The sequence below is a fragment of the Esox lucius genome, chromosome 9 (genome assembly GCF_011004845.1).
Source record: "Esox lucius isolate fEsoLuc1 chromosome 9, fEsoLuc1.pri, whole genome shotgun sequence".
In the NCBI taxonomy this organism is placed as follows: Eukaryota; Metazoa; Chordata; class Actinopteri; order Esociformes; family Esocidae; genus Esox; species Esox lucius.
Genome location: NC_047577.1, coordinates 332,396 through 352,129, shown reverse-complemented (window position 1 = coordinate 352,129; position 19,734 = coordinate 332,396). Strand labels below are relative to the sequence as shown.

The 19,734-nt window shown below is 43.8% G+C and overlaps 2 protein-coding genes across 4 annotated transcripts in view; both read left to right on the top strand.

Annotated features, from left to right (window-relative positions):
* The first annotated feature begins 983 nt into the window (after positions 1-983).
* Positions 984-11,298, top strand: zgc:136472 (uncharacterized protein LOC678514 homolog). 2 transcript variants are annotated; one of them, XM_020044579.2, is made up of 11 exons: positions 984-1,207; positions 1,916-2,116; positions 4,099-4,232; positions 4,588-4,725; positions 7,730-7,837; positions 8,173-8,298; positions 8,603-8,662; positions 8,792-8,912; positions 9,646-9,827; positions 10,099-10,188; positions 10,629-11,298. In XM_020044579.2, exons 1-11 carry the CDS (start codon positions 1,009-1,011, stop codon positions 10,719-10,721), a joined length of 1,452 nt encoding a protein of 483 aa, XP_019900138.1. In that variant the 5' UTR covers positions 984-1,008; the 3' UTR covers positions 10,722-11,298. The 2 variants fall into 2 exon arrangements, with proteins under 2 accessions (XP_019900138.1, XP_012986841.1); XM_013131387.3 differs by having other exon boundaries at positions 8,465-8,662.
* A 1,341-nt stretch (positions 11,299-12,639) lies between these two features.
* The window catches only part of si:dkeyp-9d4.3 (caskin-1), a 69,060-nt gene continuing 61,965 nt past the window's right edge, over positions 12,640-19,734 (top strand). The window contains exon 1 of one of the 2 annotated variants that reach the window (XM_029122032.2): positions 12,640-13,462. In XM_029122032.2, coding sequence (XP_028977865.1) covers positions 13,369-13,462 — 94 coding nt within the window. In that variant the 5' untranslated portion in view covers positions 12,640-13,368. The remainder of the gene's footprint in view (positions 13,463-19,734) is intronic. The other variant, XM_029122033.2, reaches the window with a different exon arrangement.

Here is a 19,734-nt window from a genome sequence, read left to right as displayed (position 1 = left end):
TGCAAACAAGCTGGTGTAGAGACTGCTGAGTTCCCTTTATGAACACAGCTGAGCTTCACTGACTAACAGTCTGATAAACAATCACCCACAGGTACAAAATTGTCAATTGTTTATAAATTGTATTTAGTTAGAGGCAGAGGCGTCGCTAGGATCACAATGCATTCGGGGCTTAGCCCCCCCTCCCGCCCCCCCCAGACAGGAAGTACAGGGTTTTGAATGTACATGTGGAAAAGTTCGATGTACACGCTAGCGGGCTACACGTCCTCATTGTCATAATGCACGGTCATATTTTTATTATTATTGTTCCATTTGAGATCTGGGGCTATTCATAAAAGATCCGGGGCTATTCATAAAAGATTCGGGGCTATAGCCCCGGATGCCCAGGGCTAACGACGCCTAGTCTAGTCATTATATTTCTATGATTAGAGGTGCTGACCATTCTAAGTATTTTATTTCTATGGTTGGAGGAGACAAGACTTCAATTACTGATATTTCTGTGTTAAGAGGTGTCAAGAGCATTCTACTCATATTTTGTTTGTCAATCCAACTGTGTCAGTACCCATTGTGCATTGCAACGTGTGTGTGGGGCTGGGGTCACCTTGGTATCCCAGCAGTCTCTCTGGCTGATAACACTGATGCTAATACATAGATATCACCTTGGTCGGGTGAGTGTGGGTGTGTGTGCGAAAGACTTCGGTTTATCTGTGTGTATTTGTAATCTCTCTGTGTGTTTTAACAGTATCTGCATGATATGGACTTAAAAGCAATGATATGCAGCCCACATTGAAACAAATGTGATAAACCAATCTTTCATTAATATAACTCAGCCTGAACACTCACACTTAATCAGACCAGGGTCATAACCACGGAAACAAAGTACACACTCCTTATCAGACCTACCTTACATTCCTCTCAGAACACTCCTCCCCACCCCTAACTCCTCCCCACACCTCCCTCCTCCCCACCTCCTCCGTCGTCTGTGAAGAGTCAGTTTCTGTCTGATTCACCATGAAGACACTGCTGCTACTCGTTCTGGCTGGCTACTGTCTGAGTGTGTGTGGGTCGGTCAGCAAAGAAACACACGCACGTTCTGATGGTGACAGAGACGGTTCTACTGTTCTTCCGGAACTAAACGGGGTTCTGTTATTGACAAAAGAACATTTTAACAGAGCACTTCAACAACACAATCAGCTGCTGGTCCACTTCTGTGAGTAATCCTAACTCTTCTACTAACCAGTCCATAATAACACTCACATAACTGTTCTACTAACCAGTCTATAATAACAACCAGTCTATAATAACCGTGAACTAACAATTGAACTAACCAGTCTATAATAACCCTTAACTAACCTTTCAACTAACCAGTCTATAATAACCCTTAACTAACCATTCAACTAACCAGTCTATAATAACCCTTAACTAACCATTCAACTAACCAGTCCATGATAACCCTTAACTAACCATTCAACTAACCAGTCCATGATAACCCTTAACTAACCATTCAACTAACCAGTCTATGAACCAGTCAATAATAATCCTAATCTTAATAATTCTACTAACCAGTCTATAATAATCCTAACCTAATCCTTCAACTAACCAGTCTATGATAACCCTTAACTAACCATTCAACTAACCAGTCTATGAACAAGTCAATAATAATCCTAACATAACCGTTTTACTAACCAGTCTATCACAAGTGCTCTTCATTCTTAGAATACTGAAAGTACTAACCTTGGTCAAAGGTCCTCTCAGAAAGCATTCAGCCCATTTGAAGCTGCAACATCTTTATTGAGTCAATCAATCACAAATCCTTCTGCATTTAGGGCAGATATGCCTCCATGACATGTTTAAGTAAAACTCTTGTGTGTGTGTGTTTGTATTTGTGTATGTAAATCGTGTATGTATGTGTATATAGTTGCTCCTCTCTCTGGGGATTCTCAGCGATTGGACTTACTATTCCGTGGAGCAGTGGAGCAGTTGACTGGATTGGACGTGAAACTGGGGGTTGTTGATGTCTCCAAAGAAACCAAACTGGCAAAGGAGTTGAATGCCACAACTCCACCCCCTCTACGACTCTACGAATCAGGAGACAGATACAACCCTGTACATTGTCCAGGTAAATGGTATATTAGTATCAATACTGCACCTGGTAGATGGTGTATTAGTATAAACCCCCCTGGTAGATGGTATATTAGTATAAACCCCCCTGGTAGATGGTATATTAGTATAAACCCCCGTGGTAGATGGTGTATTAGTATAAACCCCCCTGGTAGATGGTATATTAGTATAAACCCCGCTGGTAGATGGTATATTAGAATAAACCCCCCTGGTAGATGGTATATTAGTATAAACCCCCCTGGTAGATGGTATATTAGTATAAACCCCCCTGGTAGATGGTGTATTAGAATAAACCCCCCTGGTAGATGGTATATTAGTATAAACCCCCCTGGTAGATGGTTTATTAGTATAAACCCCCCTGGTAGATGGTGTATTAGTATAAACCCCCCTGGTAGATGGTATATTAGTATAAACCCCCCTGGTAGATGGTATATTAGTATAAACCCCCCTGGTAGATGGTATATTAGTATAAACCCCCCTGGTAGATGGTGTATTAGAATAAACCCCCCTGGTAGATGGTATATTAGTATAAACCCCCCTGGTAGATGGTATATTAGTATAAACCCCCCTGGTAGATGGTTTATTAGTATAAACCCCCCTGGTAGATGGTGTATTAGTATAAACCCCCCTGGTAGATGGTATATTAGTATAAACCCCCCTGGTAGATGGTATATTAGTATAAACCCCCCTGGTAGATGGTACATTAGTATAAACCCCCCTGGTAGATGGTATATTAGTATAAACCCCCCTGGTAGATGGTGTATTAGAATAAACCCCCCTGGTAGATGGTGTATTAGTATCAACATTGCCCCTGGTAGATGGTGTATTAGAATAAACCCCCCTGGTAGATGGTATATTAGTATAAACTCTCCCTGGTAGATGGTGTATTAATATAAACTATCCCTGGTAGATGGTGTATTAGAATAAACCCCCCTGGTAGATGGTATATTAGTATAAACTCTCCCTGGTAGATGGTGTATTAATATAAACTATCCCTGGTAGATGGTGTATTAGAATAAACCCCCCTGGTAGATGGTTTATTAGTATCAACATTGCCCCTGGTAGATGGTGTATTAGTATCAACATTGCCCCTGGTAGATGGTGTATTAGTATAAACTCTCCCTGGTAGATGGTTTATAAGTACCAACACTGCCCATGGTGGACAGGTGGAGGTCGCATAATCGGCTGCCATCTTCCCTTCGTGCAAGGCATCTGTCACACACGATGCCCTAGGAAAGCACAGAACATCATAAAAGATTACAGCCACCCAGGCTTTGGTCTGTTCACACTGCCTTCGTTTGGTAGCCATAACCGGAGCATCGGAGCATGCACTTCCAGACTCACAAACAGTTTTCTTCCTGAGGCCATAAGGCTTCTCAACCAGCAGCACAGATCCATGATTATACTGATCACACATGAACATTCCAAATGCTCTGATACCTTGTACATGTACATTCACTGTACTTTAGAATATTTTATAGGAATATTACACTTATATATTTAGAATATTTATAATACATACCCATTTTGTTCATATTCCCCATTCTACACTCTTTAAAAGTGCTGCTAGTTCACATTGTTATGTATATTTTTTGCTATAATTTTACTTTTAACATTTAATGTAATTCTTAATTCTTACTGAGTAGATTCCATTGTGTCATGTCACAAGGATTTTATTGGTCATAATGACCAATTCGGTGCATTTGATAAAGAAAATACTTTGACTTTGAGGTTCAAGTGGGCTACATTGTCATGACGTGCTCTAGTGGCCATTTGTGACAAGTTTGGCTCCTGTAAGAACAATGTTGGTTGTTGGCTGGGGAATGCGTTCCCCTCAAGTGTGTATATTTTTTCTTACGGAGACTGACAAAATGTCCCCACAAGGTAATATCTATTTCAATACCCTAGTTGGGGATATCTGGTCCTTACAAGTATAGTTAAATAAGATCACACACACTCCTTCATATCTCTGTGAGCCAGTTTTCCAGAGTTCAGCTTCCATCGTGACATGGCTGAAGAGGAGGGCAGGGCCTAGTGCTGACATCATCGCTGACCTGGACCAATCCGATCGCTTTGTGGCCTCAGAGGAGCTTGTGGTTTTGGGACTGTTTAAGGTGATGGCACTTCCTTTTTGGTCTATAGTACTTGTTGTTCCTGAAATGTGCGTAACTCCATGGTGCGTGTAACTCCATGGTGTGTGTAACTTCATGATGTGTGTGTAACTCCATGGTGTGTGTAACTCCATGGTGCGTGTGTAACTTCATGGTGTGTGTGTAACTCCATGGTGCATGTGTAACTTCATGGTGTGTGTGTGTGTGTGCAACTCCATGGTGTGTGTGTGTGTGCAACTCCATGGTGTGTGTGTGTGTGTGCAACTCCATGGTGTGTGTGTGTGTGTGCAACTCCATGGTGTGTGTGTGTGTGTGTAATTTGTGTGTGTGTATAACTCCATGGTGTCTGTGTGTACAGGACGTGGAGCAGGGTTATGTGAAGCTGTTCTATGCGGCAGCCTGTGACCTCCCTGACCTCTCCTTCTCCGTAACGCAGAACCAAAATGTTTTCGGGAAGTATGACATCATACATGACTCAGTGCTGCTACTTCGACAGGTCAGTCTTAAATTGAACAGACAGATATTCTAATGTGTTGGCGAGGTAGAGACAGACATTTTAATATGCAATCTCATCATACCTGCCCCATCAGTCCCTAGCCTGTTATGTCATGTCCCCTTCAGTCCCTAGCCTATTATGTCATGACATACCTGCCCCATCAGTCCCTAGCCTGTTATGTCATGTCCCCTTCAGTCCCTAGCCTGTTATGTCATGACATACCTGCCCCATCAGTCCCCAGTATGTAATGTCATGTCCCCTTCAGTCCCTAGCCTGTTATGTCATGACATACCTGCCCCATCAGTCCCCAGTATGTAATGTCATGACATACCTGCCCCTTCGGTCCCCAGTCTGCAATGTCATGACATACCTGCCCCTTCGGTCCCCAGTCTGCAATGTCATGACATACCTGCCCCTTCGGTCCCCAGTATGTAATGTCATGTCCCCTTCAGTCCCTAGCCTGTTATGTCATGACATACCTGCCCCATCAGTCCCCAGTATGTAATGTCATGACATACCTGCCCCTTCGGTCCCCAGTCTGCAATGTCATGACATACCTGCCCCTTCGGTCCCCAGTCTGCAATGTCATGACATACCTGCCCCTTCGGTCCCCAGTATGTAATGTCATGTCCCCTTCAGTCCCTAGCCTGTTATGTCATGACATACCTGCCCCATCAGTCCCCAGTATGTAATGTCATGACATACCTGCCCCTTCGGTCCCCAGTCTGCAATGTCATGACATACCTGCCCCTTCGGTCCCCAGTCTGCAATGTCATGACATACCTGTCCCTTCAGTCCCTAGACTGTAATGTCATGACACACTTTGCCTTCAGACCCCAGTCTGTAACTTTATGACATTCCTGCCCCTTCAGTCCCCACTCTGTAATGTCATGACAAACTTGCCCCTTCATTCTCCAGTCTATAATATCATGAAATATATCAGTCACATGTATGTCAACAATCAGGTTCTGATTAACTTTAGTTAATCCTACTATTCATGAATACTGTATACATGATTACAAAAGTCCTGATATTTGATACACTGCCGATTTTGCAAATTAATTATTTAATAATCCTAAAGGATTATTAGGAACACCTGTTCAGTTTCTCATTAATGCAATTATCTAATCAACCAATCACATGGCAGTTGCTTCAATGCATTTAGGGGTGTGGTCCTGGTCAAGACAATCTCCTGAACTCCAAACTGAATGTCAGAATGGGAAAGAAAGGTGATTTAAGCTATTTTAAGCGTGGCATGATTGTTGGTGCCAGGCGGGCCGGTCTGAGTATTTCACAATCTGCTCAGTTACTGGGATTCTCACGCACAACCATTTCTAGGGTTTACAAAGAATGGTGTGAAAAGGGGAAAACATCTAGTATGCGGCAGTCCTGTGGGCGAAAATGCCTTGTTGATGCTAGAGGTCAGAAGAGAATGGGCCGACTGATTCAAGCTGATAGAAGAGCAACTTTGACTGAAATAACCACTCGTTACAACCGAGGTATGCAGCAAAGCATTTGTGAAGCCACAACACGCACAACCTTGAGGCGGATGGGCTACAACAGCAGAAGACCCCACTGGGTACCACTCATCTCCACTACAAATAGGGAAAAGAGGCTACAATTTGCACAAGCTTACCAAAATTGGACAGTTGAAGACTGGAAGAATGTTGCCTGGTCTGATGAGTCTCGATTTCTGTTGAGACATTCAGATGGTAGAGTCAGAATTTGGCGTAAACAGAATGAGAACATGGATCCATCATGCCTTGTGCAGGCTGGTGGTGGTGGTGTAATGGTGTGGGGGAAGTTTTCTTGGCACACTTTAGGCCCCTTAGTGCCAATTGGGCATCGTTTAAATGCCACGGCCTACCTGAGCATTGTTTCTGACAATGTCCATCCCTTTATAACCACCATGTACCCATCCTCTGATGGCTATTTCCAGCAGGATAATGCACCATGTCACAAAGCTTGAATCACTTCAAATTGGTTTCTTGAACATGACAATGAGTTCACTGTACTGAAATGGCCCCCACAGTCACCAGATCTCAACCCAACAGAGCATCTTTGGGATGTGGTGGAACGGGAGCTTCGTGCCCTGGATGTGCATCCCACAAATCTCCATCAACTGCAAGATGCTATCTTATCAATATGGGCCAACATTTCTAAAGAATGCTTTCAGCACTTTGTTGAATCAATGCCACGTAGAATTAAGGCAGTTCTGAAGGCAAAAGGGGGTCAAACACAGTATTGGTATGGTGTTCCTAATAATCCTTTAGGTGAATGTATGTACTGTATAGCTCTGGAAAAAATTAAGAGACCACTGCTCCTTTATCTTTTTTTCCCTTAAACCTTTTTTTTGAGTGAGGAACAGAAGCGTTTTAATTTGCAGTGGTCTCTTAATTTTAACCCTTCTGTTCCTCACTCAAAAACGTCCTTTTCAACTTTTTTGGAAAGGAAAGAAAAAGTTGCAGTGATCTCTTAATTTTTTCCAGAGCTGTATTTTCTTAAAATGGAGAGGAAAAGTGTTGTGTGTGTTTGTGTCAGTAGGTATTGGGAATGATGTGTGTGTTTGTGTCAGTAGGTATTGGGAGTGTGTTGTGTGTGTTTGTGTCAGTAGGTATTAGGAGTGTGTTGTGTGTGTCTGTGTCAGTAGGTATTGGGAGTGTGTTGTGTGTGTTTGTGTCAGTAGGTACTGAGAGTGTGATGTGTGTGTTTGTGTCAGTAGGTACTGGGAGTGTGACGTGTGTGTTTGTGTCAGTAGGTACTGAGAGTGTGATGTGTGTGTTTGTGTCAGTAGGTACTGGGAGTGTGACGTGTGTGTTTGTGTCAGTAGGTATTGGGACTGTGATGTTTGTGTTTGTGTCAGTAGGTACTGGGAGTGTGATGTGTGTGTTTGTGTCAGTAGGTACTGGGAGTGTGATGTGTGTGTTTGTGTCAGTAGGTACTTGGAGTGTGATGTGTGTGTTTGTGTCAGTAGGTACTGGGAATGACGTATGTTTCTATGTAGTCAGAAGTAGTCCAGGTTTTCGAAGTGACCAGTCAGACATCTAAAGAGGATCTCATCTCCTTCATCAGTGTTTATCAGCTGGAGTTGGTAACTGAATATAATGGACAGGTACACAAACATGCACACAGAGATACTCACATTTACACAAACACATACGCATACATGTTACATTTTCTTTATCTAAATTGTATTTATATTTCGGTTACACTAACCCTTAACCTTTAACCCCTAACCCCAACTTACATTACATCAGAAAATACTCATCAATGTTTAGTGTTGTTGATATCAAGACACTTATTAGAAGAAAATAACATCACACACATGTGACATATGGAGATTTGTCTACTCACTCGCAAATGTCTCCTGTTTTGTTTAGTGGTAACATGTCATTATCTAAGACCTTCCCATCTGTTTCCATGACCTCCCCCTCATGCCTCCATCAGACAGCAAGTCGTATCCTCTCCTCCACTGTGGTAAATCACGCCATCCTGTTTGTCAACAAGACTGATGAAGGATTTCCAACAGTCCACTCTGCTTTCCAGGCTGCTGCTGCCATCTATAGGGGGCAGGTAGGAACTACAGCAGCTCTACTAGAACACACTGAGTACATACACACTCAAATAATTCTGTCTTCCTTGAAAGTCCTGTCTTCTCTCTCCTCTCTCCCGTTCTCTCTTTCCTCTATAACACACACACTCACACTCACACGCACTGACACTAACAATATTATTGCAGGTGTTGTTTGTGATGGTAGATGTTGATGAGCCAAGGAATGGTAGAATGTTGGAATACTTCCGTGTAAGAGAGACAGAGGCTCCAATGGTGCGATTGGTCAACCTAACCAGTCATGTAACCTATCACTTGCCTTCTGAGACGCTGGACATGCCCACCATCACAGCCTTCTGCCAGAGCTACCTGGAGGGAAAAGCACAGGTACAACAAACCCTGTTATTTACCTTCAACCCTGCCATAACTTCTTACCCTTAATTTCAATTCTAATCCTAACTACCTAATTGAGTAAAATACCTTTTAAATGGGATGGTGTGTGTGTGTGTTGGTCAGCCAAAGATGCAGAGTGAGGTGGAACCAGCAGACTGGGATCTGAAGCCTGTGAAACAGCTGGTGGGACAAACGCTGGAAAGAGTGGCCTTTAACCCCGACAAGACTGTCTTCATCATGTTCTGTAAGACTGGCCTTTAACCCCGACAAGACTGTCTTCATCATGTTCTGTAAGACTGGCCTTTAACCCCGACAAGACTGTCTTCATCATGTTCTGTAAGACTGGCCTTTAACCCCGACAAGACTGTCTTCATCATGTTCTGTAAGACTGGCCTTTAACCCCGACAAGACTGTCTTCATCATGTTCTGTAAGACTGGCCTTTAACCCCGACAAGACTGTCTTCATCATGTTCTGTAAGACTGGCCTTTAACCCCGACAAGACTGTCTTCATCATGTTCACACGCATTAACACACACACACACAAACACACAAACAGATATTCTGTAGCCACTCTTCACCTGAATGCATTTTGTAATATAAAGGAACAGGACGAAGGTTGATTGGGCTGTGAGTTACAGTTGACACTGTTTAGTGCCTGAAAAAAGGCTTAGTGCTGTTTTCCTTGTAAGGTACCAGAAACAGAGCTGTCCATAATTTGGATATTTTCCCCCCAAAAAATTATTGCAATTGTATTACTATAAAATAATATAATATAATATACCTTTTGTTTTCAATAATGTTCAGTAATTGTATTTTTTAGATATACTGACATTTTAACACAATTAGCATCATTATCATCATCATCTCGTAGGCGATTGAATTTCTAATGTGTGTGTGTGTGTGTGTGTCTGTGTGTGTGTGTGTCTGTGTGTGTCTGTGTCTGTGTGTGTGTGTGTCTGTGTGTGTCTGTGTGAAGATCTGCCCTACAGTGCAGAAAGTCGTTCTCTGTTCCCATTGTGGGAGGAGCTAGCCCAGCACTTCCTGGACAGACAGGAAATTGTAATTGCTCGCATCGACGCCTCAGCCAATGATATTAACCTGTCGATGAGGGAACGGTACCCCACCCTGCGTCTCTTCCCCGCGCTGCATGCAGAGAGGGTACACAAACACACACACCACACACACACACACACAAACACACACACACCACACACACACACACCACACACACACCACACACACACACACACACACACACACACACACTCACACACACATTCACACACACACCACACACACTCACACACACACATTACATACACTGAGACAGACACAAACATTATACACCCACCCACAAACACCCACTTATAATACACACACACACAGACACACTCACACCGAGATGTTGAACTGTCTCTGGGGTCCTCAGGTGGTGGCCTACTCTGGTAGGAGGACCCTGAATAATCTGGTTCAGTTTGTAGAGAAAGAGATGAAGAGAGCAAAGAAAGAGAGGGTCCAGGTAAGTTACCTCTAATCTCTGACCTCTAACTCCAGATCTCTAACCTTTTTAATACATACACTTCCAGAAAACATTAAGAGAAGTCAAAAAGGAAAGTTTTGAGAGAGGAACAAAAGCGTCCAATTTGTAGTGGTCTCCTAACTTTTACCCTTCTGTTCCTCACTCAAAACCTTCCTTTTTGACTTTTTTGGAAAGGAAAGAAAAAGGTGCAGTGGTCTCTTAATGTATGCCAGTGAGGCCAGGGAAGTCACCTCTAATCTCTGACCTTTTTAATACATATGCCAGTAAGGCCGGGGAAGGTGCTTTAGATCAGGAAATCAGTGCCTGATTTTTCCGTATCGAACTTTCTCCTCTATTTCTATCTCTCTCTGTCATTCTCTGTCTTTCTCTTTTGCTCTATTTCCATGTCATTTTCTGCCTTTTTCCGTTTCTGTCTCCAGGAAGAGAAGGATCGGAAGAAGTACATTGAAGAGCAGAAAGCTATGGAAGCCAAAGAAGCGAAAAAGGCCAAAGAGTCAAAACAAGAACTGTAACTAAACCCCAGTAGAACTCATAGCTCTGTTCTAGAACTCAATGTTAAGCTCTTGTAGACTCATGGTAGAGCTGTAGAACTTAGAGTACTAGGTGTTCCAGGAAAATAACTGTGTACATGTTTTGAACTCTACTTTGTTGTGATTGCTAATCATGCATTTACTTTGTTTATTGAAAATGATTGTTTTGTGTTTTGTGCACATTCAGATATTTGGAATTGTGTACAAAGTGGAAATCAAATAAAACAAATAAATAAAATAATTAACAGTGACAAAGCAGAACTGTCAAGTGACTGAAGGCTTGGCAGGATCCATTCCCATCAGGGGAATATATGGTCATCGGTCAAAGCAGTAACAAGCCATCTAGAGCACTACAGCTTTCATCAGGGGATGACATGGTCATCGGTCAAAACATTAACAAGCACCACAGCTTTTAAAAAGCATTTTCCATTAATAGGATCTCTGCATGTGTGGTAGCATTGCCTTTGATTTCAGTCAGAGCCAATAACCCTGTAGACTTCCTGGTTTTATGGACCTCTACTCATCATAACCCTGTAGACTTCCTGTCCCCCCCAAGGAGCAAACAACAGTTGTATTGAATTTCAGTGGCTAGGAAAAACTCCCTAAGAAGGCCGAATTATAGGAAGAAACCTAGAGAGGACCCAGGCTCAGAGCGGTGACCAGTCCTCTTCTGGCTGTGCCAGGTGAGATATTAAGAGTCCAATTGGAATAATTAATAAATGTCTCTGGGCTAAATCCAGAGTCTATTTAAAATTAGACTAGGTCAGAAGTATGACCAGATGGACAAGGACAGGGACAGCAACGGGCCCCCCAAACCAGGTACTCCGCAGGTGTGGACCAGGACCTTATGTCCTCCTAAAGTTTAAAACGGGAGAAGACTGGGAAAATTCAGAAAATGTATTCATCATATCAACAACGATTTATAGTGGAGAAGATGAACTTTGTGGGGAAGGAGAACTGACCCAATCGCCCAGCACAGCAGAATAGTATAGCAGCGTAAGACCTAGTCTTCCTGGTATTGTGGATTTCTACTCATCATGACCCTGTAGTCTTCCTGGCATTGTGGATTTCTACTCATCATAACCCTGTAGTCTTCCTGGTATTGTGGATTTCTACTCATCATAACCCTGTAGTCTTCCTGGTATTGTGGATTTCTACTCATCACAACCCTGTAGTCTTCCTGGTATTGTGGATTTCTATTCATCATGACCCTGTAGTCTTCCTGGTATTGTGGATTTCTATTCATCATGACCCTGTAGTCTTCCTGGTATTGTGGACCTCTACTCATCATAACCCTGTAGTCTTCCTGGTATTGTGGATTTCTACTCATCATAACCCTGTAGTCTTCCTGGTATTGTGGATTTCTACTCATCATAACCCTGTAGTCTTCCTGGTATTGTGGATTTCTATTCATCATAACCCTGTAGTCTTCCTGGTATTGTGGATTTCTATTCATCATAACCCTGTAGTCTTCCTGGTATTGTGGATTTCTACTCATCATAACCCTGTAGTCTTCCTGGTATTGTGGATTTCTATTCATCATAACCCTGTAGTCTTCCTGGTATTGTGGATTTCTACTCATCATAACCCTGTAGTCTTCCTGGTATTGTGGATTTCTACTCATCATGGTACTAGCTGTTGTTGTAGTGTAACTGTCTAAACAAATTTTACCTTCACTGTTTTCTCTAAAACAATGAGGTTTTAGTAACCCAGCCCACCAGTGCATAAAGCCTATTACTGGTTATTCATTAGAAAGATACAATTAAAATATTCTCCTATCATGAGATCTGTTTCTGTGTCAGTTCAGTTGCTCTAAATTTGACTGCCCCCTTTTGGTACACACACACACACACACACACACACATTGCTTGGCCTACTCAGGATGATGCTCTCCTGTCCCGTAGTAGCACGCGCGCTCCCGGGGCCTACACTCGGCCGAGCCTTTTAACTTCGCAATCTCGTTCAACCCCTCGCGACCGGTAAAAACTGGAAACAGACGGACACATGCGTGTGCGCGCTTCGTTCGGTTCAACCATCACTGCCCAGTCCCCACATCAGCCAGGACAAGGGACTGATTACAACTGGCGTGGCGCGCGCACAGCTGGCTCTTGTTGTTTATGTAATAGCCGTGTTTCTGGCACGAGCTGACGGTGACATTAAAATATATGCGTTGTATTCGTTTTGATGACGGAGCAGTTCATGCTTTGATTCCAGCGGAATTTACCGGCGGGAAGTGGGAGGAGGGGTGTCTCCTGCGCTCCTGTCACATGCACGCACAGCACGCACACAGCTCTGTGAAATCGGCGCACGGAAAATCTGTTGGAATACGGTGCGTCTCGCACTCTTAACCTATCTACTGTGGGGAGTCCGCGGGTGCGGACAGAGGGCAGGCGGGAGGGATAAAGTCGAGAAGGTGCGGTTATAACGAGAGTAGACGGTCGGTATTCAGAGAGCGGGGAGCTGTTCTGAACAGTAGCCGCCTCGGAACAACCCAACCCCTGAAACATCTACAGCTGTGGCCCGCTGACTGACAGAGGGATGGACAGGAAGGATTAACGTCGAGGGGGAGACAGAGAAGGAGAGAGAGGAGGGGATAGCGGGATAGAGACAAGATAGCGGTCGAGAGAGGATGGGTAAAGACCAGGAGCTCCTCCAGGCGGTGAAGACCGAGGATCTACTTACAGCACAGCGGCTTCTCCAGCGACCCAGACCGGGGAAAACCAGTCAGTACCCCATCTCTCTTACTCTCTCACTCTCACACGCGCACAAATACTGGCATGCCTGCGCACACTAACGCATCGGGCCTACTCATGCAGACAGGCGTCATATGATGTCAGGATAGCGGAGGGCTGTTCTTTTCAATGTTTTATGTGATGTGTGTGTATTTTAGTATAATGTGTGTTTGTGTGATGTATGTATTTTAAGTATGGTGTGTTGTGTGTGTTTGTGTGATGTGTTTATTCTAAGATTGTCTAGTGTGTGATATGATTATGGTGATAATGGTGGTGATGATGGTGGTGATGATGATAAAGGTGATGATGAGGATGGTTATGATGATGATGGTTATGATGATGATGGCGATGGATTTGATTAGATTCAACTTTATTGTCATTGAACAGTACAAGTACAGTACAATGAAATGCAGTTAGCATCTAAACAGAAGTGCAAATAGAGGAGGGCAGGAAATGTACAAGTATTTACAAGTATTAGGTATATGTATAATACCAGTGGAATGTGTAGATGAGCAACACTAAATGTGCAATAAGGCAAATAGAGGAGGGCAGAAATGTTACAAGTATTAAGTGTAGTGGATGTTACAAGTATTAAGTGTAGTGGATGTTACAAGTGGGATAATAGTATTTAGTGTAGTGGATGTTACAAGTGGGATAATAGTATTAAGTGGAGTGGATGTTACAAGTGGGATAATAGTATTAAGTGTAGTGGATGTTACAAGTGGGATAATAGTTGTTCGGGTACAAATGGCAATTTCAAAATAGCATTCAAGATGTGCAAACGAGGCAAAGGAAGGAGTGATGTATTAAGGTAGCATGTGCACCAGTGAGGTCCCGAGGTAGACATGCGTGTGTAACAAGTGTAAAAATGCAGGCACCATGGCAGTTCTAAATGTGCAAAGAGGTGCATGTGCCACTGAAATGCAGGGATAGCAGCAGTGAGGTTCCCGAGGTAGACACGTACCTGTAACCACTGAAAACATCCATTATCAGGCATAGCAAGGCAGTGTCAGAGTAGTACAAGGGAGTAGTGCAACAAGGTCCTTGAAAGGTGGGGGGGGGGTATGGTAAGTGATGGGTCACAGAGTTCAGCAGGGTCACAGTAGATGGAAAGAAACTGTTCCTGAGCCTGCTGGTGCGGGATCGAAGAGAGCTGTACCGCCTACCTGATGGTAGGAAGGCAAACAGTTTGTGGCCTGGATGTGACAAACTGGAGGGTCCCTGATGATCCTGTGCGCCCTGTGCAGGGACTGCTTCCGCTGGAGGTCTGCGATGGCAGGCAAGGCTCCACTAATGTGCTGGGCGGTTTTCACCGCCTGTTCCGGTCAGCTATGGACCGGTTGCTAAACCACACTGTGGCGCAATTTGTCAGAATGCTCTTGATTTTTCACAAGGATCTTGGTGGACAGACAGGTTTTCTTTAGCCTCCTCGAAAAGTACAGGTGCTGCTGTGCCTTTTTGACCATGGCTGAGGTGTTGAGAGTCCAGGAGAGGTCCTCTGAGATGTGGACACCCAGGAATTTGAAGCTGGACTCGCTCCACCTCAGTGCCATCGATGAGAACTGGGGTGATGCTGCAGCCTTTAGACTTCCTGTAATCCACAATGACCTCCTTGGGTTTCTTTTTGTGTTGAGGGCCAGATTGTTGTCAGCGCACGATACCGCCAGACGCTTGACCTCTACCCTGTAGGCTGACTTGATGATGGTGTTGGAACTGTGTACAGGAACGCAGTCGTGGGTGAAGAGGGAGTACAGGAGGGGACTCAGCATACAGTCTTGTGGAACACCAGTGTTCAGGATCAGAGTGGAAGAGGTGATGTTCTCTAACCTGACACACTGGGGTCTGTTGGTTAGGATGTCCAAAGTCCAGTTGCAGAGAGAGGGGCTGATCCCCAGGTCATGGAGTTCTTTGACCAGCCTAGAGGGGATGACCATGTTGAATGTTGAGCTGAAATCTTGATGCCCCTTTTCAGGTTGGCCCTGGATGAGCTGCAGGCCTCCACATCACTGGATCTGAAAGCAGCGTCATGTGCTTTAAGCAGTTGTCCAACCTCTCTGTTCATCCACGGCTTCTGATTGGGGAAGGTCTTTATTCGTTTACGGGTAGTGACATTGTTGGTGCAGTTGTTGATTTAATCCAGAACAGAGGAAGCATATTTTTCAATGTCCAAATGGGAGTCAAAGGTGGCTTGAGAGGCAAACAAACTCCAGTCTGTGTGTTGAAACCTGTGAGTCTGTCCCTTCTGGCCACACTTTGACTGACCTCGCTGATGGTTTCACACCTTTGAAGAGAGGTGAATACTTGGGGAGTAGAAATATCGAAAGATCGTTTTCAGATTTGAATGGTTGAAATCCCATGCAATCACCAAAACACCATCTGGGTGTTCTGTCTGCTGTTTGCTGATGGCAGCCTGCAGTTGTTTCATTGCTAGTTTAGCATTAGCATCCAGGGGTATGTAGACTTCCATAACAACAATAGATGTAAAGTTCTGTGGCAACTAAAAAGGCCTGCATCAGGTCTTCCAGATTGGTTGAGCAGTGACACCCGGTTAAGTTAGTGTTTGTACAACGTCTTCTTGGGTACAGGATGTCTGAAGACATCTCAGCCATCCAGCTCAATTGCGTTGTCGGGTATGTTGTTGTCAAGCCACATTTCCGTGAAAATCATGATGCTGCAATCCATAATCCATTTTTGTGATATGATATTTCGTCCATCTTATTCTCCAGTGACCGTATGTTAGCGAGGAAAAGGCTAGGTAGTGAGGGCCGATGGGGGGCTAGCATTAGCATTAGCCTAGCCCGGATACCGCCACACTTCCCACGCCTTTGTTTACGATTTCGACGCTGTGTCCGGGCACCAGCAGTCGGCAAAGCAAATAGCGTCTCCTGGGGCATCCTCACAATCTTCGGTGGGAGGTGAAAGTTGTCAAAGACTCTTCCTGTGCTCCGACGTCCAGGAGTTCTTGTCGGCTATATAGAGTGTTTGTTAGGTTGTACTGAGTGAATAAGCTAAGAACTATTAAGTAAATTACTGCTAATATGCAATACCTGGGTAGACACTGAGCTGCGTGATGCACATGCGCCAACATCTTGGTCTTCATCTTGATGATGGTGATGATGATAGTGGAGGTTATGATGGTGATGATGACCCTTGCACTTGTGTGTGGAATTGGACAGATACATACTAGACCAAGGGGTGTGGTAGCATCAAAATCTAGCATTAAACAAGAACTTGATACTGTCTTCGGCACTTCGGACGTTTTTTTTATTTACCATCGTGTCTTAAAAGCATGAGTTCCAATAATAGAATATAATAGATTTTTGTTTTTACAGTTTTAATAGATGACTGAATGTTTTGGTTACCCCTGTGCATCCTGCACTATTCATGCATATTATACATTTTTATATTCCAAAACATACAACACTGTCAAATACTTAGAAACCTATTGTGACACTGTATATTGCCAATAAGATACTGTAGCCTTAAAACTGATTCATGTACCCATCTATTCCCTATGGCATATGTGCGAAATGTTGTCTCTGTGGCCACGCCCACAACCACTCCCATGCCCACAACCACTCCCACAACCACGCCCACTCCCACGCCCACAACCACTCCCACGCCCACAACCACTTCCAATAATCGTTGGTAAAACCCAATGTGGGGGTTCCACTGTGGATCTACTTCGCTCTAAGGGAATTACTGGAGACACCAGATGTTGTTGGTAATAATGTGGTGTGTGTGTCTGTGTGTATGTGTGTATGTGTCTGTGTGTGTGTGTGTGGAGATCAGCTGTTTGTCATTAGAAGGGGGTGTGTCCTCATTGTTGACCAGGTGGTAGGTGTTCTGAGAGAGCAGAACCATCATTCTGTTTGTGTGGTATGTGTGCGTTTGTGTGTGTGTGTGAGGAGGTCTGTTTGTGTGTGGTATGTGTTGGTTTGTGTGTGTACTATATCTGCAGTGTGTGTTAGAGTCAGAATGCCCTTTATTTACCAGATGCACTTGAATATATAATAATCTTTCTGTTTGACTGTGTGTGTGTGAATGGGTGTGTTTATACAGTGAGGGAAAAAAGTATTTGATCCCCTGCTGATTTTCTAAGTTTGCCCACTGACAGAAATTATCAGTCTATAATTTTAATAGCAGGTTTATCTGAACAGTGAGAGACAGAATAACCAAAAGAAATCCTGAAAATCTTTTATAAATTGATTTTGTCAAAAATGTTATAAATTGATTTGCATTTTAATGAGTGAAATAAGTATTTGATCCCCTCTCAATCAGAAAGATTTCTGTCTCCCATGTGTATTTCATAGAAGTAACGAGCTGAGATTTGGAGCACACTCTTAAAGGGAGGGCTCCTAATCTCAGCTTGTTACCTCTATAAAAGACACCTGTCCACAGAAGCAATCAATCAATCAGATTCCAAACTTTCCACCATGGCCAAGACCAAAGAGCTGTCCAAGTATGTCAGGGACAAGATTGTTGACCTACACAAGGCAGGAATGGGCTCCAAGACCATCGCCAAGCGGCTTGGTGAGAAGGTGACTACAGTTGGAGGGATTATTCACAAATGGAAGAAACACAAAAGAACTGCCCAGAACTAAATGGGAGGATCTTCTCAATGATCTCAAGGCAGCTGGGACCATAGTCACCAAGAAAACAATTGGTAACACACTACGCCGTGAATGACTGAAATCCTGCAGCGCCCGCAAGGATTTCAGTCCTTGTTTGGAGGAGAAGGAATGCTGCCTATGGCCGCAAGAACACCATCCCCACCGTCAAACATGGAGGTGGAAACATTATGCTCTGGGGCTGTTTTTCTGCTAAGGGGACTGGAATCAAAGGACAATGGACAGGGCCATGTACCGTCAAATCTTGGGTGAGAACCTCCTTCCTCAGCCAGGGCATTGAAAATGGATCATGGATGGGTATTCCAGCATGACAATGACCCAAAACACATGGCCAAGGCAACAAAGGAGTGGCTCAAAAAGAAGCACATTAAGGTCCTGGAGTGGCCTAGCCAGTCTCCAGACCGTAATCCCATAGAAAATCTGTGGAAGGAGCTGAAGGTTCGAGTTGCCAAACGTCAGCCTTGAAACCTTAATGACTTGGAGAAGATCTGCAAGGAGGAGTGGGACAAAATCCCTCCTGAGATGTGTGCAAACCTGGTGGACAACTACAAGAAATGTCTGACCTCTGTGAATGCCAGCAAGGGTTTTGCTTTTTGTCGTTATTCTGTCTTTCACTGTTCAAATAATCATTTCTTTGTTAGTGGGCAAACATACAAAATCAGCAGGGGATCAAATACTTTTCCCCCACACTGTATGTCTGTGTGTGTGTTTGAATGTGTTTGTTTGTTTGACTGTTTTACTATGTTTTTGTGTGTTTGACTGTGTGTATGGACCTTCACAAACATAGTCAAACACATCATATGTAAGGTGGTACCAACAGGGACTTGAGGTGGTAATTAGATTTTAATTAGATTTTCTGCTCCCCTCCTCCCGTCCACTCCTCCCCTTCACTCCTCCCCTTCACTCCTCCACTCCTCCCCTTCACTCCTCCCCTTCACTCCTCCCCTCCAATCCTCCCCTTCACTCCTCCCCTCCACTCCTCCCCTTCACTCCTCCCCTCCACTCCTCCCCTCCTCCTCTTCACTATTGCTCTTCACTCCTCCCCAGGACTTGTGTCATATTACTAAGTACATTATATACATATAAATGTTACTTTTCATGGAAGATCCCCATTTTTAAGACTTTGTGTGAGTTGGTCATTTATTATCATGTCTTTGGCATTAGAGCATGTCTGTCCTCTGTAATCTGAAAGACATGGTAAATGGGTAGACTGAAACATGGAACTGAAAAAGATGTGTGAAGATGTGGGGAACAGATATTGATGTAGGGCACAGATAATTTTGTCAAGGACAGATTATGATGTGGGGGACAGATAATGCTGTGAGGGACAGATGATAATGTGGGGGACAGATGATAAAGTGAGGGAATGATGATGTTGTGAAGGACAGATTATTTTGTGAGGGACAGATTATGATGTGGGGATTACATGTTGATGTGGGGGACAGATAATGCTGTGAGGGACAGATGATGATGTGGGGGACAGATGATAATGTGAGGGAATGATGATGTTGTGAAGGACAGATTATTTTGTGGGGGACAGATAATGCTGTGAGGGACAGATGATGATGTGGGAACCAGATGATAAAGTGATGAACAGATAATATTGTGGGGGATAAATGATGATGTGAGGGA